Here is a 25,427-nt window from a genome sequence, read left to right on the forward strand (position 1 = left end):
ATCGCTACCTGGCTGTCTGTTTGAATCAGGATAATTTTGTTGGACATCAGATTTCTGAAAGCCCATAGGGAGTACCTGATCGCCCGGAGCTCCAGGAACTTGATTTGACAGCATGCTTCCTAGACAGACCAGAGGCCCTGGGTGTGGAGCCCCTCTACATAAGCTCCCCACCCCAGGATGGACATAACCGTGGTTAGGACAATTTGGGTAGGAGTAGTTTGGAAAATCATTCCCTGTTTCAAATTCAAGAGAACCCACCACTAGGACAAAGAATCACGGAGAGACGGTGTGACTCAGATGCAAACCCGGAGGTTCTGAATGGCCTGGCGCCACTGCGACCTCAAGGTCCTTTGGGCTCTGCACATGTGTAAGCGTGCCAAGGGAGTAACATGGATAGTTGCAGCCATGTGGCCGAAAAGCCTTAACCTGTGCAGAACTGAAACCTGCTGGCTCTGTTGAATCACCGCTGCTATGGACACCAAGGTGACCGCCCTGGATTGCGTCAGGAAGGCTTTTGCCTGAGCCATGTCCAGTAGAGCTCCAAATGGGGTGACAGGCTGAGATGGGACTTTGGGTAGTTGATGATGAACCCTAGTGACTCCAACATCCAGATGGTCAAGTGCAAGCACCCTGCCTGAGAGATGCTCTTGACCAGCCAATTGCCCAAGTAAGAGAAAACATGCAATCCCAGCCTGCAGAGGTACACCCCCACCACGGCCTGGCATTTTGTAAAGACACATGGGGCTGATGCTAGCCTGAACGGCAACACTCTGTACTGGAAGTGTTGTTTTCCCACCACAAATCTGAGATACCTCTTGTGACATGGGAAGATCCTGATGTGAGTGTATGCATCCTTTAAATCGAGGCGAGCATAGTCAACTCCCTTTTTGCAGGAGGGGAATCAGGGTGCCCAGGGAAATCATTTTGAACTTTTCTTTTTAGACAAACTTGCTCAAGGCCCCAAGGTCTAGGATGGGAAGGAATCCCCCTCCTCTCTATTGAATCAGGAAGACCCAGAAGTAGAATCTCTGCCCTCTTTGCCTTGGTGGAACAAGTTCGACCACTCTGGCCATTAAGAGGGTGGAGAGCTCTCATAATTGTTACTCCTGATGTGCTATTGGTCCCCAAAACAGGCATGGTGGGCAATTTGGCGGGACACCCAATAGGTTTAATTGGTACTTTTGATGAACAATGGACAGAACCCACTACCCCAAGGTTATACCGGGCTACTGATCTGCGATAAACCGTAGCCTGCCCTCAACCGGGATGCCCAGCGTCACTGGTACAGGTGGCTGGCTTAGGCTCCCTATCATCCAGTCAAAACCCTATCCTGGGATTTGCCTGGGGAGCCAGCTGGGACTTGGGAACTCTTTGCTGCCTGGGTTGACCATGGGAGCTCACCCTCTGCGAATGAGAGCGAGGAGCTGGAGGATAATACTCTGGTGATAGAAAGACTTCCTCTGACCCTGCCTCGCAGACCTCCTATCTGAGAAGTGCAGGTCTGAAGTGATGGCGGAGAGTTGCTGGAGGGTCGCATGGTGATCACGTAACTGGGCCACCGCGTCCCTCATCTTAATTCCGAAGAGATTTTCTCCTGGCATTTCGCAAGTCAGCGAGTCTTTCCTGTACCTCTTGTTGGAGATCCGAGGCCTGCAGCCATGCCATTCTGTGGGCACTGATTCCCAGTGCAGAGACTCTCAATGCCATCTCAAAACATCATAAGTTGAACAAACCTTGTGTTTTCCACACTCCAGACCCTGATGCACCTGTAAGACAGATGCTCGGCCACCTCCTGAACCTGCTTCCAGAAGTTGTGCGAGAATTAACTCATGTAGAACTGATAAGAGGTGATGCAGGCAATAAGCATGGCCCACTGGAATACTTTCCTCCCAAGAGCATCCATTGCTCTGTGATCCTTGCCCAGTGGTGCCAAGGCATGGGTCCAAGAGCGCTTGGCCTTCTTGAAAGCAGATTTGACCACTACCGATTGGTGCCACTGATGCTTTTCAAATCCAGTAGCCTGTTGGAGAAGGTAAACCCAGTCTGCCTTCCTGTTGACGGGAGGTACAAGAGGGGGTGTTCCCAGATCCTCAACAATAACTCCTTAAAGATCTCATGTGCCAAGACCACTATGATCTCTTTAGGAGCCTTCATGAACTGGAGTATTTCCAACATCTTGTGTCTGGCATCCTTCTCGGTCATCAACTGAAAAGGGATGGCTTTGGCCATCGCTCATACAAATCCTGCGAAGGTCAAATCCTCCAGTGGAGGCCTCCTTTGCTCTTCTGGAGGAGACGGTTCTGAAAGTAGACCCTTTGAGTCCTCAGAGGAGGATTCTGCAGTATCGTCCCCCCCACGGGACATGGGGCTTCATCCTCACTCTAACCCACAGGCGATGGGGCCCAAGGTGCTCGGCCTTCGTCCAGAGGCACAGACATCAGTGGCACTGGTGCCAGCCCCAGCAAAGCTGGACAGGGGGCTGCAGGCCTCGGTGTCCCTGCCAGCCTCGTTGGAGCTTCCTCCTAGGGGGAACCGGCAACGAACACTGCCATCGGTGCCCCGGTGGGTATCGATGGCCTCCCGGGAACTGATGCCAACTGGGTCAGTAACACACCAATAAGCACATTGAGCCATTCCAGCAACAGTTTCAGCAGGGTGAGTCCAGGCACGGACACAGTTGGTGCCGCTGGCTCGGTGCCCTGCAACGCCCACTCCACTGCCAGCTGAACTCTGCACTACACAACTCCTCCTCGAAAGTTGCTGATGCCAAAATTGACTGGGAGGCAAGTGGGGTGGCCAAATCTTCCTCGGATCCCTGAGTGGATCAGCAACTGGCACCAGGCCAGGCCGATGGAGACCGTCGCAGACCCCCGGCATCAATGGAGGATGGGCACGCCTTGCCTCAGGGGCGCTTAGGAGGCATGACAGCAGGAGCTGGCACCTTCCCGAGCCCGACACCGTGCATCGAAGGTGACTGCTGTTGATGCTTATTCGGCTTCCTTCTGTACTCTGCCCAGTCTATCCCCACTGCAGAGTTCGATGACAATGAACCCGATGCTCTTGACCTGGAAGAGACCAAAAAAGGCAGGTCCCTGGTACCCTTATCCGCCGACTGCATTGACAGAACCAAAGGTCTCGCCGATGTTAATGGCTCAGTGTTCATCGGTGCTGATGCTGCCGATGTCAATGTTTCGGACTCCCTTGACCTGAAGAGCTTCTCCATTTCGAGTAGAACGTGACATCCCTTTGGGATCATCTGGGCGCACATGCGGCAACCCTGGATGACATGCGGCGCCCCCAAGCAGAGGACACACACTTTGTAGAGTCTGTAATGGACAGGGTCCTCAGACACTGGGGGCATTGACAGAAACCAGATAAGGCCACGATCCAAGGAAAGGAAGGGGAGAATGAGATGCTGATGGCTAGTGGTTAATGTTGGCGGACACCAAAGCACTGCCGCCATGGGGGGGATACAGAAGTGAAATAAAACTTACCAAACCACCGAAAACCCTGACTGAGGAGTCTAAGGGGGAACTGAGAGGGACCCAGCATTGGTGAATACACAAAAAACCCAAAAGAATGGAGGAAAACGTTTTCAAGGCAATTTTGTAAAAAAAAAAAAGCCACAAGCTCACTTAATTGCAAAGTGAAAGCTCCACGGAAAAAAAGACTGAAGAGGGACCCTGCTTGGACGCGTGGAATACAGCATGCTGGGCATGCTCAGTATGCACAGTCAAAGTTCCAGGAAATTTGACATAAGTTTTCCGTGCCGGGCTCCATCCGATGATGTCACCCATGTGTGAGGTCTCCCATCCTGCTTGTCCTAGGAGAAATATAGATACAGTTTTCATACAAAAATATAAATTATAATTCACTAGCAGTACTTGGAAACAAAATTAAGGAACATTAACAGGTCAGTGCTGCTTGCAGCTATGCTGGCCATGTTGTGTCCACCAAATGGATTAAGTAGCACTTTAGTTCCTAATTCTATTAATCTAGCTCATTACACCAAACATTTAAACAGGTGCTCATATTTGGATGAAATTTAAGTGGTGTGAAAGATGAACATTACAAGCTTGCTATATAAATATTGACCTTCTTAAGTTTGCTCATCTCTCACAAAGTGTCAGGGCTGCATGCTGCCAAGCAGAGGAAGCTGGGTGAAATTGCCAGGTCATCTCGTCCATTTCTGGTGATGCTGTGGAGGCAGCGAGCGAGCCTCTGGAAAGTGGCGTGGGAGATTCCAATCACCCTGCAACTCTGACTCCTAAGTAGCTGGAACTTAGGGTCCACAAGGGCAGATCCTGAAAGGAGCCCTGGTGTGTGATGCCCGGCTGAGGATTGTTGCTGTACTGAGGGGGCTAAGTGATTTGGGAGGGGGATACAAAACATAGAGTAAAAGCTCTGGGTAGCTGTGAATGGAGGCTTATGGCACCATAGCCCAACAGAGTCTGGTTCTGGCTGAGCTGCAAGACCAAAGGAGCAGGAAGAAACTACCCAGCAACAACAAACATTTGATATTAAATAGTCAAGAGAAAACAATTCATTGTGAACCAAAGTAAGTTGCCATATCTAAATAATTAGCTTTTTGCTAATTATAAAAAAATAAATAAATTTAATAATGAGCCTAAACAAGTTATCGAATCAGAAGATGGTTGATTCGCTAGACCTCTCTATTGTTCAGAAACCCTGCTTATTAAGGAAAACTAGCAAGCTCTTGTATTAACTTTCTATTTATTCTGCCGAAAGAATACTTTTTATTTCAATTATTAGCAGAGTACAAGTATTGCCACATTTATTGATGGACTAGAAAAAAACCCCTAGAACTGTGAAATGGATTTCAGCACTGTGGCTCGGCACACTAAGTCTTCTCTCTTTATTAATCTCTTGCTAATGCTCAGGGGGAGCTGCATGGTAACAAGTCAACACAAAAGCCAATGGCCGTAAATGGCAGCGTTTTTACCTCCATGTTCTGTCCACTCTTATACAGCTGCGGCACAGCAAGCAATATTTCTGCTGGTACATCTTTATCAAGCACACCCGTGATAAGTTGTGGAAGGGAAGAGAAGAATAGATTAAAGAAGATCAGGTACCACTGATCAATCATTGCAGATCCCGAGAAGCCACAGTAAAACTGGTACCAAAACAGAAGAGCCACGAACATCTGAAATAACAAAACAGACATTTACCGGATGGTTCCTAAAATTACGCAAAGAAATGCAGCTTTTGCACTACTCAGTAGAAGAGCTTTAGATAACAAAATTATGATGCTGTCTTGCTTAAATTAAGTTGACTATCAAGATTGCATTTCTCATTGTTTTCTCCAGGCTAACTTGAAGGGAAAATGAGTCATCCTGTTTAGACAATGATACTTTTAGTAACTAAACCTCTGGTAGCCCTGCACTAAAGAGCCTGCAACACAGACTTCTGTCTATACATTCATTCTAACACCAGCGTTTAGATGATACTTCCCACCAGGATTCTAGTTTTAGCTCATCGGTGCTTTAAGGGTTATGCTTGATGTAAAAGTCCAACATCCCTCCCCCAAAGGCCCATTTCACTTACAAACACAATTCATTGCTGTCTTCTCTGAACCTTGCTCGCATGTTATTCTGCCAATCCTTGGTTAGCTAGTCCTTTACATGTGGCTTCATCATATCAGGACGACTTTCAAAAGCTGGTGAATCCTACAATTTCTTCTCCACAGATAGCAGTATCATGGAGCCACCCAGCCATCCCACCCACCTCCGTTTTTGGAGGTTGCCCTTTCTACTCTGATGACAGTTTCCAGTAGTTTTGTGCTCACTACCGTACTTGTCACTGAAAATTCTTCTGGCTGTGTCACAGCAAGTCACAAAGCCCATACGTCCAGTTCCTCTGGCTTTGGATGCATATAATCGTTCACAGTACATAGCAGTACTCCCTTCTAGGTGCTTCTTGGAAAGGAGACTACTGTGTAATTTTGAAATGCTTAGTTGCATTAGGTAAAAAATCTGAGACCACATACTTTTCCACAGGAAAGCTACATTTGTCAGCATAAAAAAATCCATAAAGGCCAAATCGATTTTCCAAGGACCTTGGTCTATGCCATATAGAAATCAGCAGTTTTCTTACAGTCTAATCCATGAAGGGTAATTTCTAGGGATGTGCATTTGCTTCAAATGAATTGCACCCCTGAACTGAAAATGGCCTTGCATGAAAACACCCAAAACGTTTGGGTATTTTCATTAAAAAAACAAAACTAAACTAAACAAAACAAAACAAATGCTCCCTGAGGCCTGGGGCTAAGCCCAGCTGGGGCCTCCTTAGCCCCTTCTGCCCTGCAAATCAAGCCTTGGGACCAGGCCTACTTGGCTGGGTTCTCAGGTTCACTTAAAATTGTTATGCCATACAAACAGTAATTGCTCCTCTAGATATATATATATATATATATATATATATATATATATATAACTATTGCGGGTGTGTGTGTGTGGGGGGGGAGGATGTTTCAATAAACAAATATATATTAGAGAATTCAGGAATTCCTGGTTAATATATTTTCATGTTTCAGCTTGTGAGAGAAGTATAATTTTCACTAAAGTAAAATGAGAATAAACGAAGAATTACCCTTTATTGTCATTTGGAATGTATTACAATAATGATTGATGTTGATCAAAAGTGACTGAGTCATTGGGTTGAGCAAAGAAAGAAAAACTTCAAAAATTATCACATAAAAATCCCTATGATTATATTTTAAATGGCTTGTAATTCAAAACAATACAGGACTCACTTGCCATGAGATTGCATGTGTCTAGTAAGCTCAAATGTATTAAAACACAGCTCACCACCAAATGAAATGAAATGAAAAATAACGATGCACAAACACATGGAAGCTGAACTGGGCAAGTCTAACAGGATTTTCCAATTTTTCCAGATCCATTGGGCAAACCTGTCAGAATTTCTTTTTTTTTTTTTGTAATAATGCATTTGAGAAAAGAATTGGAAAAGAAATTTGATTCAGGTTTTCCAAAACTTCAAAGCAAATCCACATTTTGAAAAAAATCAACTTTGTTTTTCAAAAATTTCAAGTGATTTAAAATTAAAATTTTGGCTTCAGATTTCTTCAAAAAGTCTGAGGAACCAGTTCGGCAAACCTTTGACATTTTTTCCAGCTTCATCAAATAATTCAGCCTATTCAGAGGAAGCGCACACTTCTTATTCTTAGCAGTAAATTTTCAAAGGTGTTTCGTTCATAAAAATAGCATTTACATAGGCAGGTAGAATGTACGTGTGTATATGCTATTTTATAAACAGAGAGCGTACATGCGTATTTTCAATTTTGTATGTACATTTTACCGACAGGATAAAGGAGAAGGCTGGGGTATCTGTGGCAGGGTTCAAGAAGTACACAAGTTAGTTCTTATTTTGCAAGAGACGCCTACACATTACTGAATTTATTTGTAGACTTTTGCACCTGTTAATTGACTTGCGCAAGTGAAATCAGACTATCTTTATTAAATATTTCTTAATCGCCTAGGCACCAGCCAATATACAAATTAAAACACGCATAATTCAGATAACCATAAAAACAGAACACAAAAGCGCCAACCCACCTTGCTTAATGGGGGGGGAGGCCACAACCAGGGAGGTGCTCCGCCTCTGGAGTAAGGGAGGGAGGGAGCAGAGGCTGAGGGAAGGGGGGCGGGCTGGTGAGCATGAGTATAGAAGGGTCGGCCTGCCCACCAGCCTCTTCTTTCACTTACAGGTCAGGCTTGTGTTTCCCTTCCAGGACGCAGCCATGTGCTCACGCTCTGAGTACAGCTACCTTTTTCCTGGTCTTTTCCAGCCCTGCTCCCCAGTTGCCCTTTCCTGGAAGTTGTCTTCTTGTGAGACTCCAGTTTGAAATATAGGAGCAGACTGCCTCGAGGCTGATTTACTACTCTTCAGTTTGTACCGGAGTACAAATTATATCGCAATGACAGAGGGGAGCATCCAGAAGGCAGTGTGGCGTTTTATGTCCGGGACATAGAGTCCAACAGGATAAACGTTCTGCATCAGACTAAATGCACAATCGAATCTTTATGGGTAGAAATCCCTTGTGTGTTGGGGAAGAGTATAGTGATAGGAGTATACTACCATTCACCTGGACAAGATGGTGAGACAGACAGTGAAATGCTAAGAGACATTAGGGAAGCTAACCAAATTGGTAGTGCAGTAATGGGTGATTTCAATTACTCCAATACTGACTAAGTGAAACATCAGGGCATGCTAGAGAAATAAAGTTCCTGGATGGAATAAATGACAGTTTTATGGAGCAATCGGTTCAGGAACTGATAAGAGAGGGAGCAATTTTAGATCTAATTCGCAGTGGAGCACAGGATTTGGTGAGAGAGGTAATGGTGGTAGGGCTGCTTGGGATAGGAGGCGATGTCCTTTCGTGGATTACAAACTGGTTAAAAGACAGGAAACAGAAAGTAGGATTAAATGGACAATTTTTTCAGTGGAAAAGGGTAAACAGTGGAGTGCCTCAGGGATCTGTACTGGGACCCATGCTTTTCAATATATTTATAAATGATCTGGAAATGAATACGATGAATGAGGTTATCAAATTTGCAGATGATACAAAATTATTCAGAGTAGTTAAATCACAAGCAAATTGTAACAAAATGCAGGAGAACATTGTGAGACTGGAAAATTGGGCATCCAAATGGAGGTGAAATTTAATGTGAATAAGTGCAAGGTGATGCATATAGGGAAAAATAACCCATGCTGCAGTTACACGATTTTAGGTTCCATATTACGAGCTACTGCCCAGGAAAGAGATCTATTTATTTTTATTTATTTATTTAATGTCTCTTATATACCGATGTCCGTTTGCACATCGCATCGGTTCACAGTAAAACATGAACTTTATGGGCGAAGCCCTTACAAGGAACAGGCGTCAATAGTGGATAATACTTTAAAATTGTCGGCTCAGTGTGCTGCAGCAGTCAAAAAAGCAAACAGAATGTTGGGAATTATTAGAAAGGGAATGGTGAATAAAACGGAAAATGTCATAATGCCTCTGTATCTCTCAATGGTGAGACCACACCTTGAATACTGTGTACGGTTCTGGTCGCCGCATTTCAAGAAAGATGTAGTTGCGATGGAGAAGGTACAGAGAAGGGCAACCAAAATGATAAAGGGGATGGAACAGCTCCCCTATGAGGAAAGACTAAAGAGGTTAGGGCTGTTCAGCTTGGAGAAGAGATGGCGGAGGGGGGATATGATACAGGCAGGGCTGGCAGAAGCACTAGGCAAACTAGGCCTGGGCCTAGGGCGCCGAGCATTGGGGGGCGCGGTATACTGAGGGGAGGTCAGGGGGAGCCAATGCCCCCAGGTGCAAGGCCATAGGGGGGCGTTGCTGGCCGACATGGGAGGCCCATGCCGCCGCCGGTGGACCTCATCTCACCGGCGGGTGACCAGGGAACTATAGCAGGAAGATTGGCGGGGCCGTGGTGAAGCTTATATTACCACGGGCCGATTAAAAAGGTCACGTTCAAACCTGCAGGTGCTCCTCCTCCTTCCTGCCTGCGCAGCCCCGGAAGAAAACGTTGCCGGAGCCGCGAGGGCAGGAAGGAGGAGGAGCATCAGCCGCGTACAGAAGAAGAGCAGCGTTAATGGGCCGCCATATATCCAATGTCGCGGTGGCCCAAGAAAAGGAGGAAGCCTGATAGCAGGGTCGCTGCGGATCCCACGTCGCAGACAGCCAGAGAAGATCAGGGCCACCGCAGAGCCCATCTTGCGGCAACCCGCTCAGAGAAGGCCCAGAGGTGAGAGAGAGGCTGAGGGCCTGAGTAGAGAGTGTGTGTGTGTATATGAGATGAGTTGAGAGATTGTGCGTGAGTGTGAGATGAGAGACTGTGTGTGGGAGTAAAGACCTGAAAGTTTGGAGAGACTGCATGTGAGAGCTTCTGTGTGAGAGGGACAGCATGTGACGGTGAGAGCCTGTGCTTGAGCAAGACAGCATGTGGGAGTAAGAGAGCCTGTGTGTGTGAGAGTGAGACAGCATGTGCACAAGAGAGACAGTTTGAATGTATGTATGAGAGAGAGCATGTGAGAGTGAGAGCTGTGGATGCATGAGCCTGTGCATGTGTGTCTGTGTATATATGTGTGTGTATGTGTGAGAGAGACTGCATGTGAGTGAGAGAGCCTGTATGTGTGTGTGCAGGGCCGGCGCATCCATTAGGCGAACCTCGGCGGCCGCCTAGGGCACCGAGCCGTAGGGGGGCGCCGAAGAGCAGCCACGTGGTGCCGCAAGCGGGGCCTACCCCACTCGCGGCAAAGAGAAATAGAGACTGTGTGCTTCTCAGTGTCGCCCCCTCCCCCCTACCTATTTCGACGCCGACTGTGTGCTTCTCAGGGCCGCGAGCAGCGCGGGCTCGCGGCCCTGAGAAGCACACAGTCTCTATTTCTCTTTGCCGCGAGCGGGATAGGCCCCATTTGTGGCACCACGTGGCTGCTCTTCGGCGTCCCCTATGGCTCGGTGCCCTGAGGAGCACACAGTCGGCGCCGAAACAGGTGGGGGGGGGGGCACGACAGTGCAAGGATCGCCTAGGGCAGCCAATACCCTTGCACCAGCCCTGTGTGTGTGTGTATATGTGTGAGATAGACAGCATGTGAGAATGAGAACCTGATTGTGTGTTTGAGGGAAGAAGACAGTTGGAGAGAAAGGAAATAGAAAAAAAAAAAGAACCTGTAAAAGGAATTGGCAAAAAAACAAGAAAGGGAAGGTGGGAAAAAATGCCCGTGATCAACCGATTAGAAAATTAAGATCAGACAGCAAAAAAAAAAAAAAAAATTACTTTTTAGTGATTGGCACATGTAATCTTTGGGAATGTGCAAGAGTAGCACTTTCTCTATGCCGATCTCACAATGTACGAGATCGGCATGGAGGAAGTGGAAGCCCATGGGGCCTGCACAGAGGAGGCAGCAGAACGGGCTTCAGTGCCAGTAGCAGCAATTAGCACCTCCCCAAATATCCACATGGCAACAGTGACAGTGGCAGCAGAGGGATGAGAGAGGCTCTGAGGTTGCTGGCAAAAGAAAGAGAGGGGGTCTCTGCCTTTAGTGTGTGCATGAGTATGAATGGAAGTCTGCCTGGGGGTGTATGTGTGTGAATGCATGGGTGCCTGCCTGAGGCTGTATCTGTGTATGAGAATGAATGGGTATCTTCCTGGGGTCTGTCTGTGTGAGACTAGGTGCCTGCCTGTGAGTGGTGTATGTGTGTGAGAATGAATTGGTGCCTGCTTGGGGTGTGTGAATGTGTGAGTATGAATATGTGCATGCCTGGGGGGTGGGAAGGGAGTGGTGTGAGAATGAATAGGAGTCTACCTGGGGGTGTATGTGTGTGAATGCATGGGTGCCTGCCTGAGGCTGTATCTGTGTATGAGAATGAATGGGTGTCTTCTTGGGGTCTGTCTGTGTGAGAATAGGTGCCTGCCTGTGAGTGGTGTATGTGTGTGAGAATGAATTGGTGCCTGCTTGGGTGTGTGAGTATGAATGTGTGCATGCCTGGTGGGTGGGGAGGGAGCGGTGTGAGAATGAATGGGAGCTGCCTGGGGGTCAGTGAGGGGTGTGTGCGTGCGTGTATGACTGGGAGCTTGCCTGGGTGTGTGTGTATGTGAGGGAGCCAGTGAGAGTTAGAGCATGTGTGTGTATGAGAGAATCCAGGGGAGAGAGAGCTTGTGTGTGTGGTGTGGGGGGAGAGAGGGTCTTAGAGCCTGAAAGTGTGTCAATGTCTGTGAGAGAGAGAGGAAGGTTATGATGGGTATAACAGCATGTATGCGTGTGTATGTGACAGTGCATATGTGAGAAAGAATGAACATGTGAGTATGTGTGAGTGAGAGGATAAAGTTAGTGCGCTCCCCTAACCTAATCCTCGACAATTTCAGAGTGACTGGAAATCAAGAGTTCCCAGGTATGGACAGCAGGGGCTTTTTAAAATCCTTATTAGTTTTAATTACTGGGTGTTATTTGTTATGTATGCTCTTTTGAAAAATATTATTGGTGCTTGGGAAATTTTTTAAAAATGTATTTGATTTTATTTAATAGAAATTATTCTGTTTATCAGTAGTTTTTAAATATTCTTTTATTAGAATGGTTTTACTATTATAATTGATGCATATTTCTTGATTTTATTTGTTTTATGAGGAATGGTGGTTCTGTTTTTCCATTGTTACACTCAGAATCTGGCTTCTTGGGGTTTCCATTTCAGTTTGTCTAATTTGTGATCCTTTATTCTGTATTTGGTGAGGGTCTGTCTCTGCTTTGTGTGTGTGACCATGAGAGATTCTGTTAGCATGTCTGTGTAGGGATCTATAGCAATTGGGATTGTTTTGTTTCCTCAGTAGGTGGTGTATTGGTATTCTAGGACCCAGTAATATTTACCCATGCTTTTTCACAGGTAGGGTTATTGTTGTTTGAGTCCTTGGTGTCCTATGGTGTCCTATTGAGTCCTTGAGTCCTTGGTGTCCTATGTTATGGCTTGCTGTATAGATTTTGAGTGTCTTTTTTGTGGGGTTTTCTGTTAGTTCACAATGTGTCTGGCAGTGGAAGATGCTTGTGTTGCTATTACTATGAGGTGATACCAGAATTTGAAAATATTTTTTTGTTTGATGAGTTGTAAGGGAAACATCCAAGCTCCATTGTTGGGTGAATTTCCATGGATGCATACATAGTATGTTACAGAAATGGAGGTGCAGGATTTATATTGACATTCTGTCCCTTCCTGTATACTTTCCAGACTTCACTCTCATAGCCATATAGAATTAGTTGAATAAAGCTATCAAATAATTTTAATAGTAGTTTTACTAGAGGTGTGAAACTGGCCAGCTTTTTAAAATTACGCAGAAGACCCTTTGGTCTTTCTTATTAAGACTTTTTTTTATAGCCAGTTTTAAAGCAGGGGGCCATGCTATGGAGGTGGGTGTGATGAGGAAATGCCATTTTGGCTCCCTCCCCCCCCCCCCCCCCCAAATTCTTGTCTAGAGACGTCACAGATTTTCTGTGGCCTTAAGCAACAGTACAACAAGGATTGGGGGATTGGGGGGTGCTGGAGAGGCACACAAATGCATTAGCCCCCGGGTGCCAGAGACCCTTGGTACGCCACTGGGCGTGAGACATATGGGGCCGCAAGCGGCGGCAAAGAGAAGTGATGATTTGGCGGGCTATGAGCAGCACCCAACCTGCTCGCGGCCCAGAAAACCACACACTTGGCGGGCACAATCGAGAATGAGGTAGGAGTCGGGGCCGAGGCTGTGGGGTGGCGTGACCAGGAGGGGGGGTGTGGTGACATAAGGCAGAAGGTTCACCTAGGGTGCCTAATCCACTTCCACCGGCCCTGGATACAGGTCTTTAAAATCATGAGAGGAATAGAACGGGTAGATGTGAATTGGTTATTTACTCTTTCGGATAAAAGAAGGACTAGAGGGCACTTCATGAAGTTAGAATGTAGCACATTTAAAACTAATCAGAGAAAATTCTTTTTCCCTCAATGCACAATTAAACTCTGGAATTTGTTGCTAGGGGATGTGGTTAGTGCAGTTAGTGTAGCTGGGTTTAAAAAAGGTTTGGATAAATTAATGGAGGAGAAGTCCATTAACTGCTATTAATCAAGTTGACTTAGAAAATAGCCACTGCTATTACTAGCATCAGTAGCATGAGACATACTTACTTTTCGGTACTTGCCAGGTACTTGCAGCCTGGATTGGCCACTGTTGGAAACAGGATGCTGGGCTTGATGGACCCTTGGTCTGACCCAGTATGGCAATTTCTTTTGTTCTTAATTTGGCCTACGTCTTCCAGGTTCACTGTGATTTGGTTCAGTCATCTGAATCATCACCCTTGATAACTGCCCTCAGAACAGGTAGCTCCCAACATCCTCTTCAGTAAACACTGAAGCAAAGAAATTGTTTAATCTTTCTGCAATGGTCTTATCTTCCCTAAGTGCTCCTTTAACCCCTTGATCATCTAATGGTCTAATCGACTCCCTTGCAGGCTTTCTGCTTTGGATATATTTTAAAAAGTTTTTACTATGAGTTTTTGTCTCTACGCCCAACTTCTTTTCAAATTCCCTCTCAGCCTGTCTTATCAATGTCTTACATTTAACTTGCCAATGCTTATGCTTAATCCTATTTTCTTCTGATGGATCCTTCTTCCAATTTTTGAATGAAGATCTTTTTAGCCATGCTGGCAATCGTTTGACCTTCCTTCTACCTTTCCTTAATGTGTGGAATACATATGTACTGGGTTTTTTTTTAAAGCAACATCCATGCCTGTTGCACACTTTTTACCTTTGTAGCTGCACCTTTCTATTTTTTTTTTTAACTATTTACTTATTTTATCAAAGTTTGCCTTTTGAAAGTTTAGTGCTAGAGTCGTGGATTTACTTACTGTCCCTCTTCCAGTCATTAATTCAAATTTGAACATATTATGATCACTACTGCCAAGCGGCCCCCACCACTGTTACCTCTCTCACCAAATCTTGCGCTCCACTGAGAATTAGATCTAAAATTGCTCCCTCTCTCATCGGTTCCTGAACCAGTGAGAGAGAGAGAGAGAGGCTTTCTAACTGCAAGACTTGTATTTAAGTTCTAGGAATTATTTCATGTTCACTGTAGTAAAATACTCCATATCCCTTTGCATTGAGGCTGCTTATGCATGCCTGGGTGGGCATGTATCCTGGCAGCTCAGAACAGCGAACCCAATTTTCCTGTTTTCACAGGGCAGCCTCCATGAAGCAACATTCCATAACATTTGAAGTTCCATGCATAGTCCCTTGCCTTGATTCGCTCAGCTAATGTCTCATCGTTATCTGATGGCTACAGCAGGTGGTATCAGTAGTCTCACTTTCAAGCACTCGCATGTCTGCATTTTCTATGTTATTGGTTTTCTCTTGCATGAGGAGGCCATTTATGCTTCCCAGGTACCTGTCCCTTGCTGGGATTCACTTCCTGAAGTAGCAATGGGTCACTTGACCTCAAGACAGTACGCACATTGTCGAAATTCAGTGTCGACATTTGGTCTGTAAACTATTTATTATTTTTGGGCAATGGGTGTTCAGGTGCTCATACAATTCCTGTTTGCAGATCTAGGGTGAGTCGACTCACTATATTTGCTATTCCATCATAGGAGAGGATTGTTGCATCCTCTCATGCCTACATGTTAGCCAAGTATTCCTATGGATGAGGACAGTTAAGAACTAGCTGTTCAGATGTTTTTTTGCTGATAGCATTCAACCTGTTCAAAGCTGGTATACATATTTCTTTATAGGAGTTTTGTGCTTCCACCATTTTTCACTTACATAATCTGTTTTCCAGCTAATATAGTTCTTCAAGTGTTCAAGAAAGCACCATCATAACTTGCTCAGCACTGATGCTATCTCGTAGTTAATCTCCTTATTCTGACAAGCCAATTCAAGTGTGCGCATCCCTTGTCCAGTTTCTAGTGCAGACACGCAAGCTCCAGAGGAACCTGAGTAAAATGACCCGGTAATATTGTGGGCAAGTCACCATCTCCCAGTTTACTGCATGCATTACAATTCTTGCGCTCGCTGATACAATCATAAGTGCAATGCACAATCCCATGGCTCTTGCAACCCCATACTATATAATGGTAATTATAACTTTTATTGCAGGGCTTCAGACCCACCCCTATGCAATTTGATGGATCTATTCCCGTGAATCACAATCTAGTGGAGGCATCTCACGTCTATATCCAAATGGGCTGTTGAACTGGGTGCCAAAGGCAGGGCTGACTGCTAGGACTGCATTGTTCTAACTGGCAAAACAGTTCTCACGGCAGCGGTCTGCCACTGATGGGGTGGCAGAGGCACTATTCTGGTAGCCTTGTACTCAAGGAAGCGGTTGTGCTACCGCATAGTCTATGTGCCCATCACTTTTCTATACATAAGTTTGGTTTCACATCTTACATGGGCTATGCATATTTTTCAGAACTTGCAGTTTGCAGTTCGACTAAGTTGACTGGCTACATTTCCTATGCCATCCGCAGGGAGGATTGCTGCATGGGTACAATCACATATCTTGGTCTCAATCTGCAATTATCCTCCTTTGGTTTCAGAGGGGCTGTGCTATCTCTGCTGTAGTATGGGAATATATATTAGTAATCGCATGTTGGTACCAATCTGCAATTTCCTTCTTTGGTCTAGGAAGGGCCATGCCATCTAAATAATGCAGTAACAGCAATATTATGTTACGGCTTCCCAAGTTGTTGACCATAAGCCTCAATAGGCTTTGCAGCTTTAGGCGGCATTATGAATTTTATGATATGGCCGCAGCTGGGTTGGTGGGGTGCCCACGGCAAGTGAGGCATCACTACTGTGGGGCTTGTGGGGGGGTTGACTTCGTACTGGGGTGCACGGCACATGCAATGTTTGAAAGCTGGCCAGGCAGAGAATACCAAGTAATGTGATATTCTGCTTCTATGTTGCATCGGTGAGTGGGAGAGAGACTAATTGCCTGTCAAGTCTTTGACTTTGATGGCTGTGATTGGCCTGTAAACCACCCTAAATTGTGTTGGCATGCTTAATGAATCACCCTGTTCTTTTACGGCCCAGGTCCTCATTGCACTTCATCAGTGATCAAGGATCGAATTGTAGGATAACCCAAGGGGTCAGGCTTCGATGGCCTTGTGTCCCCCAACGTTGCTACATTGCTACAGCATGATACTATGGAGCATTTTGTAGAACTGGGATGAGACTTCGACGGCCCTGCTCTCCCAATGACACTACATTGCCGTACATGATCTCATAGCATTTGGTGAATCCAAATTTTGCAGGCAAGGGGGTGGTCACCCTGGGGATTGTGAATATGTTAGTATTAATTGATGTTTAGTAATTGAATTGTTATGTGCAATAGAGTTGTATGCATTGACCTGTGCTGCAGCCACATCCATCCAAAAAAGATCTTTGCGAATGTTGGTGTGACAGAATTGTCTCTTACGAATGCAAAAAGAGCAATTGGAGATGGGGGAGGAAAATGGAAGGGTGGGTGATTAATTGTGAGTAGACAAGAGGAGGAGGTTGTCCGCACCTGAGACAGTCGAGACTTTGACATCTGATACAGGCAATATGCGATAAAGCTGCACTGGCAGCAAAAGCTGGCTCTGGCTGGAGCAATAAGCTTGACTTAGAAGACTGTCGGCTCTAACTACAGAAATAGGCCTGCTTAAAAAAAATATCCTCAGCATTGTTTTAAATGTTTTTAAAGAACCCAATTGCCTCATTGCTTCAGGTAATTAATTCCAGACAGTAGGGGCGGCAAAGGAAATGGCACAGTCTCTTGTCAAGGCCAAGCGGGCATGTTGAACTGAAGGGATGTCCAAAGGACCTCTATGCTGAGATCTTAGAGCTCAAGTTGGACAATATGGCCATGCAAGTGCATTATACCATGAAGAGTTATTGGAAATGATTAGTTTAAATGTTGTCATACCTATTTTATACCGGACTTGCCTGCTGTTAGCAATTTTTGGTGGGAGGTCTGGGTGAGCTGGTGAGGATTCAGGGTGAAATGGTAGAGGGTCAAGGTGAACTGGGTGAACTGGTGATTTCAAGTACATGCACAAGTAAGAATTTTCAAAACAGTATATGCACATACTTTACAAAATATCTGCCTCTGTATATAAATCAGGGTTATTATGCGTCTATGTTGGGTTTTATTTATTTATGTTTTACACACCTATAATATACATGTGTATATTTATAAAATATGCAAAAAATGTGTTTTCTTGCATTGGAAATACATGTGCATACTGAAACAATGTGCATACTTTAGGAGCAGAACTAAGGTATTTTATAAACTGTGCAGCTCCCGCCAGGCAACTTATAAAATACTAGCATAAATCTCAGAGCATCCACTTTTGCATGTAAACAGTGTATTATGGATAGGTTTGAAAGTTAGGCTGCCTAGTAGCACCTCTTAGTTTTGGTATTGCAGGGCTGCATACCTTGCAACACTGTATCGCAGAGGTGCCTTCTATTCCTGCAATCTGCAGGCTTCTGTGCTACTTCTTTACAAATTATATAAAGGCTCAGCTAATACTCATTTCACACCAAATAAAAACCAGTGGAAATCTAGCAAGTTCAACATTACTCACTGCATTTTTGTAGAAGAAATACAGCACCATGTTGGCAAGCCTGGAATAACACCAGCGACCATGAACAAGTAAGAGCTTCTCCAAGTGTTGAAACCTTGGCACGGAGAAATCACTGGCCATCACCGCCTTTAATTCCAAAAAAGAGAAAAATCATTATGTCTAAGATAATAGAGTCCAAGTACTTGTAACACATTGCAAGATTTATTAAATCAGAATGTTCTAAATACAGGAAATACAATTTTGTGGCTGAGCTGGGAAATGCAGTTCATGAGATGGTTCACTGGCTACTGATGGGGAGGAACATCTCCTGATCCGGGGTGGGTGGAGAAATGTTTTTTGTGATTGGTTTTGGTGGGATGTTTGTAATGATTGTAGTATATTTTGGTGTTATTGAGGAGTGAGTTGAGATTAGTTTTCATTTGGTATGAGGGAATGTACTAAATTGTATTTTATTATTGGGTTAGGGGTATTCTTATTGTTTTAATTTGTTATTTCTTTCATTACCATTTTATTGTGTGCTTTTATTAAGTATGTTAATGCAAGCTGTTTTGATGTACAAGAAAAACGGGGGTATTAAAAGAGAAAATAAATAAATAGTCCACACGTGTTTCCTTAAAAAGAGGTTTAAATATCACCATCTATGATATATTACTATATATAGCTTTTAGAAGGAGTCATTTTTTTGGTAATTCGAAACTAGTCTACTAGTTCATTTTTCTTCTTCTTCTTTTTTTTTTTTTAAATAGGTCTCTCCTTTGCCTTCAAAATGAAAACAATAGGAAGCCCAGAAGATAAGATCATCGTTGGTTGGTTTCCAATTTTTGCCCCGTGTAAGACACTGGCTTCAAAAACTGCCCCCAAGTACAACAAATTAATTTTGGACCCAATGTCATTCGTATGCTAGTGACTTTTACACATGATTACACATACACCAGGAATTGGTACAGGAATATTCTAAATCACTTCTTTTAATTGTCTCTTTTTGAGATTTTTCTGGCCATCTTTTCTTTCAAAGATAAATGGGACCAGCAGTCAAAGGGAAACTAAATAGCTCATGGGGAAAAGGAAAGGAAAGTGATGGGAGCTGCCCTGTTTTACTGCTGAGAAATAAACACCTCAATGTAGGCAGAGGCCTAGAGGCTCTATCATCATAAAACGTTCCCTTTCATGTTTGTCTGCTGCCTTGTGCAGCTCCTAATGCTTTATTGGCCCACAATCTCTCCTTCATATCCCAAAGTTGTGCTTGTACAAGCATAAGCAGCCTTTTATTTACACAGACTTATCACCAATTTAAGCCAGAGGGATGGCATATATGTATCCAAAGTGCTTCTACATCTTGATCATCAGACCATTCCTTATGGTGAGTAGATGGCAGGGAAGGTTAGGATATCTACAATATTATGATAAACAGTAATCTTAAGATACTTCTGGACTTCTAAGTAGGATGTATGCATAGATATGGTTTAATGAGACACAGCCAGCATGGATTTAACTATGGGAAGTCTTGCCTCACAAATTTGCTACATTTTTTGAACAGGGTTAATAAATGTGGATAAAGGTGACCAGTAGATGTGTATTTTGATTTTCAGAAGGCGTTCCACAAGGTCCTGCATGAGAGGCTTCTAAGAAAACTAAAAAGTCATAGGATAGGAGGTAATGGCCTTTTGTGGACTGCAAGCTGGTTAAAAGACAGGAAGCAGAGAGTAAGATTAAATGGTCTGTTTTCTCATTGGAAAAGGGTAAACAGTGGAGTGCTTCAGGGATCTGTACTTGAACCGGTGCTTTTCAATATATATATAAATGATCTGGAAAGGAATACGATAAGTGAGGTGATCAAATTTGTAGATGACACAAAATTATTCAGAGTAGTTAAATCACAAGCGGATTGTGATAAATTGCTAGAGGATCTTGCAAGACTAGAAGATTGGGCATCCAAATGTCAGATGAAATTTAACGTGGACAAGTGCAAGGTGATTCATATAGGGAAAAATAACCCATGCTTTAGTTACACAATGTTAGGAGTTATCACCCAGGAAAAAGATCTAGGCATCATAGGGGATAATACATTGAAATCATCAGCTCAGTGTGCTGCGGCAGTCAAAAAAAAATCAACAAAATTTTAGGAATTATTATGAAGGGAATTGTGAATAAAATGGAGAATGTTTTAAAACTTCAATCATTCCACAGTGAGACTACACCATGGATACTCTGTGCAATTCTGGTCAAAAAATAGTTGCACTAGAGAAGGCACACAGAAGGGCAACCAAAATGATAAAGAGGATGGAATGGCTCCCATATGAGGAAAGACTAAAGAGGTTAGGGTTGTTCAGCTTGGAGAAGAGACGGCTGAGGGGGGATATGATAGAGGTCTATAAAATCATGAGAGGGCTAGAACAGGTAAATGTGAATCGGTTATTTTACTCGTTCAGATAATAGAAAGGACTAGGGGGTATGCCATGAAGTTAGCAAGTGGAACATTTAAATGAAATCATAGAAAAGTCTTTTTCACTCAATGCACATTTAAGCTCTGGAATTCATTGCCAGAGGATGTGGTTAAAGCAGTATTGCTGAGTTTAAAAAAGTTTGGATACGTTTCTGGAAGAGAAGTTCATAACTTCTCTTCCAGAAACGTATCCTCTAAGTTGACTTAGAGAATAGCCACTGCTATTACTGACATCAGTAGCATGGGATCTACTTAGTGTTTGGGTAATTGCCAGGTTCTTATGGCCTGGATTGGCCACTGTTGGAAACAGGATGCTGGGCTTGATGGACCCTTGGTCTGACTCAGTATGGCAACTTCTTATAGCAGATTGCTTGCTGTTGACCTGCAGTGCAGCATTCAGTTTTTCCCAAAGCTGAACCTGCATTTCTGAATCTTCAATTTTGTGACATCCCAATTTTTCACTCATTTTCCTTGCTACCTGCATTTAGAGGGAGCTATTGAAAGAAACACAGTGCTATGCACAAGGCAAAGATCAGACCAGTTGGAAGTGCCTCACATATCAAGTCAACCTAATATCAGAAAGATCACATATGTGGTGATGATACAATCCAGCATGTGCCAGTGTCTGGGACATAGATCCATCCAAATGTTCTTATACTTATCCACTTTTTGAAAGACTGCATTGGTCATAATCAGTTCATGCTGAGTACAGGTTTCCAGAAGCAGTGCGCCATTAGGAATTCCATTCTCTATATCATTGGTTCCTGATCACTCTTGCCCATATGTTGCAAATGCATCCAACACTTGCATTACAATCTCTTATCACAAACAGCTTATGTTTGTTAGGTACAAGACATTATTTTATGCAGGAGTTCATAGAACTGAACTTTGATTTTGTTGAATCAGCATAGTTGGCACACATAAGAACATAAGAAATTGTCATGCTGGGTCAGACCAAGGGTTCATCAAGCCCAGCATCCTGTTTCCAACAGAGGGCAAACCAGGCCACAAGAACCTGGCAATTACCCAAACACTAAGAAGATCCCATGCCACTGCTGCAATTAATAGCAGTGGCTATTCCCTAAGTCAACTTGATTAATAGCAGTTAATGGACTTCTCCTCCAAGAACTTATCCAAACCTTTTTTGAACCCAGCTGCACTAACTACATCCTCTGGCAACAAATTCCAGAGCTTTATTGTGCATTGAGTGAAAAAGAATTTTCTCCGATTAGTCTTAAATGTGCTACTTGCTAACTTCATGGAATGCCCCCTAGTCCTTCTATTATTCAAAAGTGTAAATAACCGATTCACATCTACCCGTTCAAGACCTCTCATGATCTTAAAGACCTCTATCATATCCCCCCTCAGCCGTCTCTTCTCCAAGCTGAACAGCCCTAATCTCTTCAGCCTTTCCTCGTAGGGGAGCTGTTCTATCCCATTTATCATTTTGGTTGCCCTTCTCTGTACCTTCTCCATCGCAACTATATCTTTTTTGAGATGCGGCGACCAGAATTGTACACAGTATTCCAGGTGCGGTCTCACCATGCAGCGATATAGAAGCATTATGACATTTTCCCTTTTATTAACCATTCCCTTCCTAATAATTCCTAACATTCTGTTTGCTTTTTTGACTGCTGCAGTGCACTGAGCCGACGATTTTAAAGTATTATCTACTAGCACACTGAGCCGACGATCAGATTGCTACATCTTCCATGGGGGAATGTAAGCATCAAACAGGGGCTAATAGCACATGGTAAAGATGTCATTGTATTCACCAGTAGTGTCTTGATGGTAAAACAGACTCCTTCATTCCATGGAGAACCTTCTGGATAGCCAACACTGTAAAATTAGTTTCAACCTCAGTCAACTGTGACTGGGCAGGTATCTGTGTTTCACCAAGGGCTGCTACGTCAATGCTGTAACATTCCAGGTCCATGGCTACGATGGCAGTGCTTTGTTCATGGCAAATTAGAGCTGTCTAGAAGCGTGTGTATGTACCAGGTTGTGAGACACAGTCTCTCTGTACCAATACTGAACACTGTGATCACATATCCACATATCCAGCTAGCAATGGTATTCTAGCAGATATTAAATGGAACAAGTAGGTGTTTGGTTTTTTTTTTAAGGGAATCTCTTCATTCCTCTTTTTTATAGGACGACAACCGTGCTATACTTAAATAGGGTTGCTCTGATGGCTGGGCAGGATACAAACATTGCAGTTGCTCCAGGTCAATGAAGAGCAACCATCACACTTGAGCCAAGTACATGCAGGTCTGTAACTAGGCACTTCCAGTGGTATCCTCTACCTTTGCCCACTGCCACAAGAGTTTACCGAGAATCTAACACTGCTGCGTGTTTAATAATTTCACTACCTTGTAGGCAACTTTCAAAGTCTTTGGGTACAATACTAATCACATAGAAAACTATCACTACAAGGACTGTAGTATATTAAAGGCAAAATGTAATATATCTATTAGAAAAAGAAAGCAAACCACAAAAAAGAACTCATGAGTAAATTCAAACAAACTGTTTTCTACATGAAAATGATTTATAGGGTAGTTTTGAATGTACAATTTTGTCAGGAGATGAGCAGTCCCTTACCACTTCTACAGCAGTCAGCTCTCTGCAAACAGTAATGAAACCATGGGAGGAATCCTCTGGATGGAGGCTTCTCGGAGACAGGAGAACCCTGAGAAATGTTCACTGCAATCTCAGCACAGCAGCATGCCAATGCCTCTTAAATATAACTCCAGCAGACAGAAGGGATTTAACTTCAGTTTTTATTTCTGAGTATTTTATTTTAAAGAACTTGCCCATATTTTGTTTTTTTATAGGGGATAAGGATTTGGATGTGAGAGAGAATGGCTCATGGGAATGCTTTTCTCGAGTTTCAGGTTAAGGTTGTTTTATGGAAATTGAGGGCAACATTCCATCAAGTTGACCCTTGTCTTGCTCTTTTAATAAAAGAAGTAACAAGTGATTTGTTAGAAGGACTGCAGTCGATTTTAATGCATCCCTGACTGAGGGTATCTTATCAGAAAAATTGAAAAAAGCAATAGTCAAGCTGCTACTTAGGTCTTCACTGTGTGTGAAAGGCTTGGTATCCAACCTATTATTTTTGGGGACGTTTTGGACAGGGTAGGAGCCACTCACAGTTAAGGATCTTCTAAGATAGGGAGGCTGCTTAGGACCTACATCAGTCTGGACTTAGAGCCACTGTAGTACAGAGATCCTTCTAGTATCCCTTCCAGATCTTCACAGAGAGTTGGACGGGCCCCACCATATTGTGGTGGGGGTTTTTTTTGGTTGAAGACCATGAGGACAAGAATTACAGTGATTTTCCTCTTTTCTGGATGGCTTGGGGTCTGGCCTCAGTAACTCAGAAACTTTAGCCAGGCCATCTCTCATCCCTTTCTCCACCAAGCAGAAAATGTGTACCTTGTCAGCAAACCAATGATAATATAAACCTGCAGCTTGTAAAACACTAAATAAAAGGGGTCATAACCTGTATATGAATATACCTGAATACAGAATATTGCATCTGATGTATGTCAAATTTGTTTTCTAATATTATGAATGTTATTTTGTAAACCATTGTGATCTTGATTTGGAATGGCAGTATATACATTTTCTAAATAAATAAATAAAGTTGAGTGCTTTTTAAAATATGGTTGTCGTGTGTAAACTGACTTCTTCGCACATCCCCTAACTGATATGCATGCCAGGCTTTTAAAATTCACCTTTATATTTTTATATTGTTATAATTAGATTTTAATTTTGGTTGACTGATGTACTTGTTATTTTACATGCTGTGAATCATTTTGAGCTGAGTGCAGAGGAGGAGACAGATTAATGCCAATAAATGAAAATGAGATTAAATTAAATTAAATAGAATCTTATGAAATACACCATCCTGAAACGGAGGATGGTTTTGAATATCTACTGGCTCCTGCCAGAACTGCAGTTACAGGACCATGGCAATTCTTTTATACAGCATCTTTTGCAGTGCAGGCATGCCATGGAAGTGCCATCTACACCACATTGAGAGACATCACAAATAGAAATCATGTGATCTGTCCTGGCAGACACAGAACAAGAGAACTAGAACAAATCAGAAGGCAGCTCAATTTCTGCAGTAAAATCGAGTTAGCGGCAGACAAGATGGCAAACCAAATATTGGGTAGAGAAATCCAGACTGACAAAAAAAAAAAGATCAATTACTTTATGTGAATTAAAAAATCATATTGTCAGAAATTTAAGGAATATTTTCACTCAACCAGAAATTAAATTTTACAAAGTCAGATTGATATACCTCTGTTCAGCCTATAACTGTATCATTTACTTATGTTTCGGCCAGCAGAGAAGTATAACAAAAGCCATATGAAGGAAAAAACATGCTAAATCCACCTTCAGTTAGACATTACCTGCATGCCCTCCTGGCCAGAGATCCCGACTCCTACATCTGCAACTTGAATCATGCTGACATCGTTAGCTCCATCACCTAGGATTAATGAGATACAACAGTGTTAGCTTTGAGTGAACATACATGTCTAATAGATGCCAAATCTTAACAGGGAACCCAATGTCAATCAGTAAAATAAAAGCATCGTTCCATGTAATCTGTGCCACAGAGGATTGGCTCTTGGGAACTTGCTTTTAGATGTCCCTGGTGTTAGAGACTGGATTCCTGTCCTCGCTTAGTCCTGGTTATGTTATACATTCTTGGCCACTCTACCTACATATCTGAAAGAGAGTTTTTTGGTTACACCACTGATCCAAACTTGGAGATCTTTCTGTGCCTTACTTAAATTGAAACCTTCTGTTTTCCAGTTTTTGCCGATCATGGGCA

General features: G+C 43.5%; 1 protein-coding gene across 3 annotated transcripts in view; it reads right to left on the minus strand.

Annotated features, from left to right (window-relative positions):
* ATP10A (ATPase phospholipid transporting 10A (putative)) overlaps positions 1 to 25,427 on the minus strand; it is a 288,904-nt gene that overhangs the window by 18,516 nt on the left and 244,961 nt on the right. For all 3 annotated transcript variants that reach the window (XM_029604743.1, XM_029604744.1, XM_029604745.1), the window contains 3 exons: positions 25,003 to 25,079; positions 18,136 to 18,261; positions 4,964 to 5,164 (listed from right to left, as the gene is read on the minus strand). In XM_029604743.1, the coding sequence (XP_029460603.1) occupies positions 4,964 to 5,164; positions 18,136 to 18,261; positions 25,003 to 25,079 (404 nt within the window). The remainder of the gene's footprint in view (positions 1 to 4,963; positions 5,165 to 18,135; positions 18,262 to 25,002; positions 25,080 to 25,427) is intronic.

This window comes from Rhinatrema bivittatum, chromosome 5 (assembly GCF_901001135.1).
Source record: "Rhinatrema bivittatum chromosome 5, aRhiBiv1.1, whole genome shotgun sequence".
NCBI lineage: Eukaryota > Metazoa > Chordata > Amphibia > Gymnophiona > Rhinatrematidae > Rhinatrema > Rhinatrema bivittatum.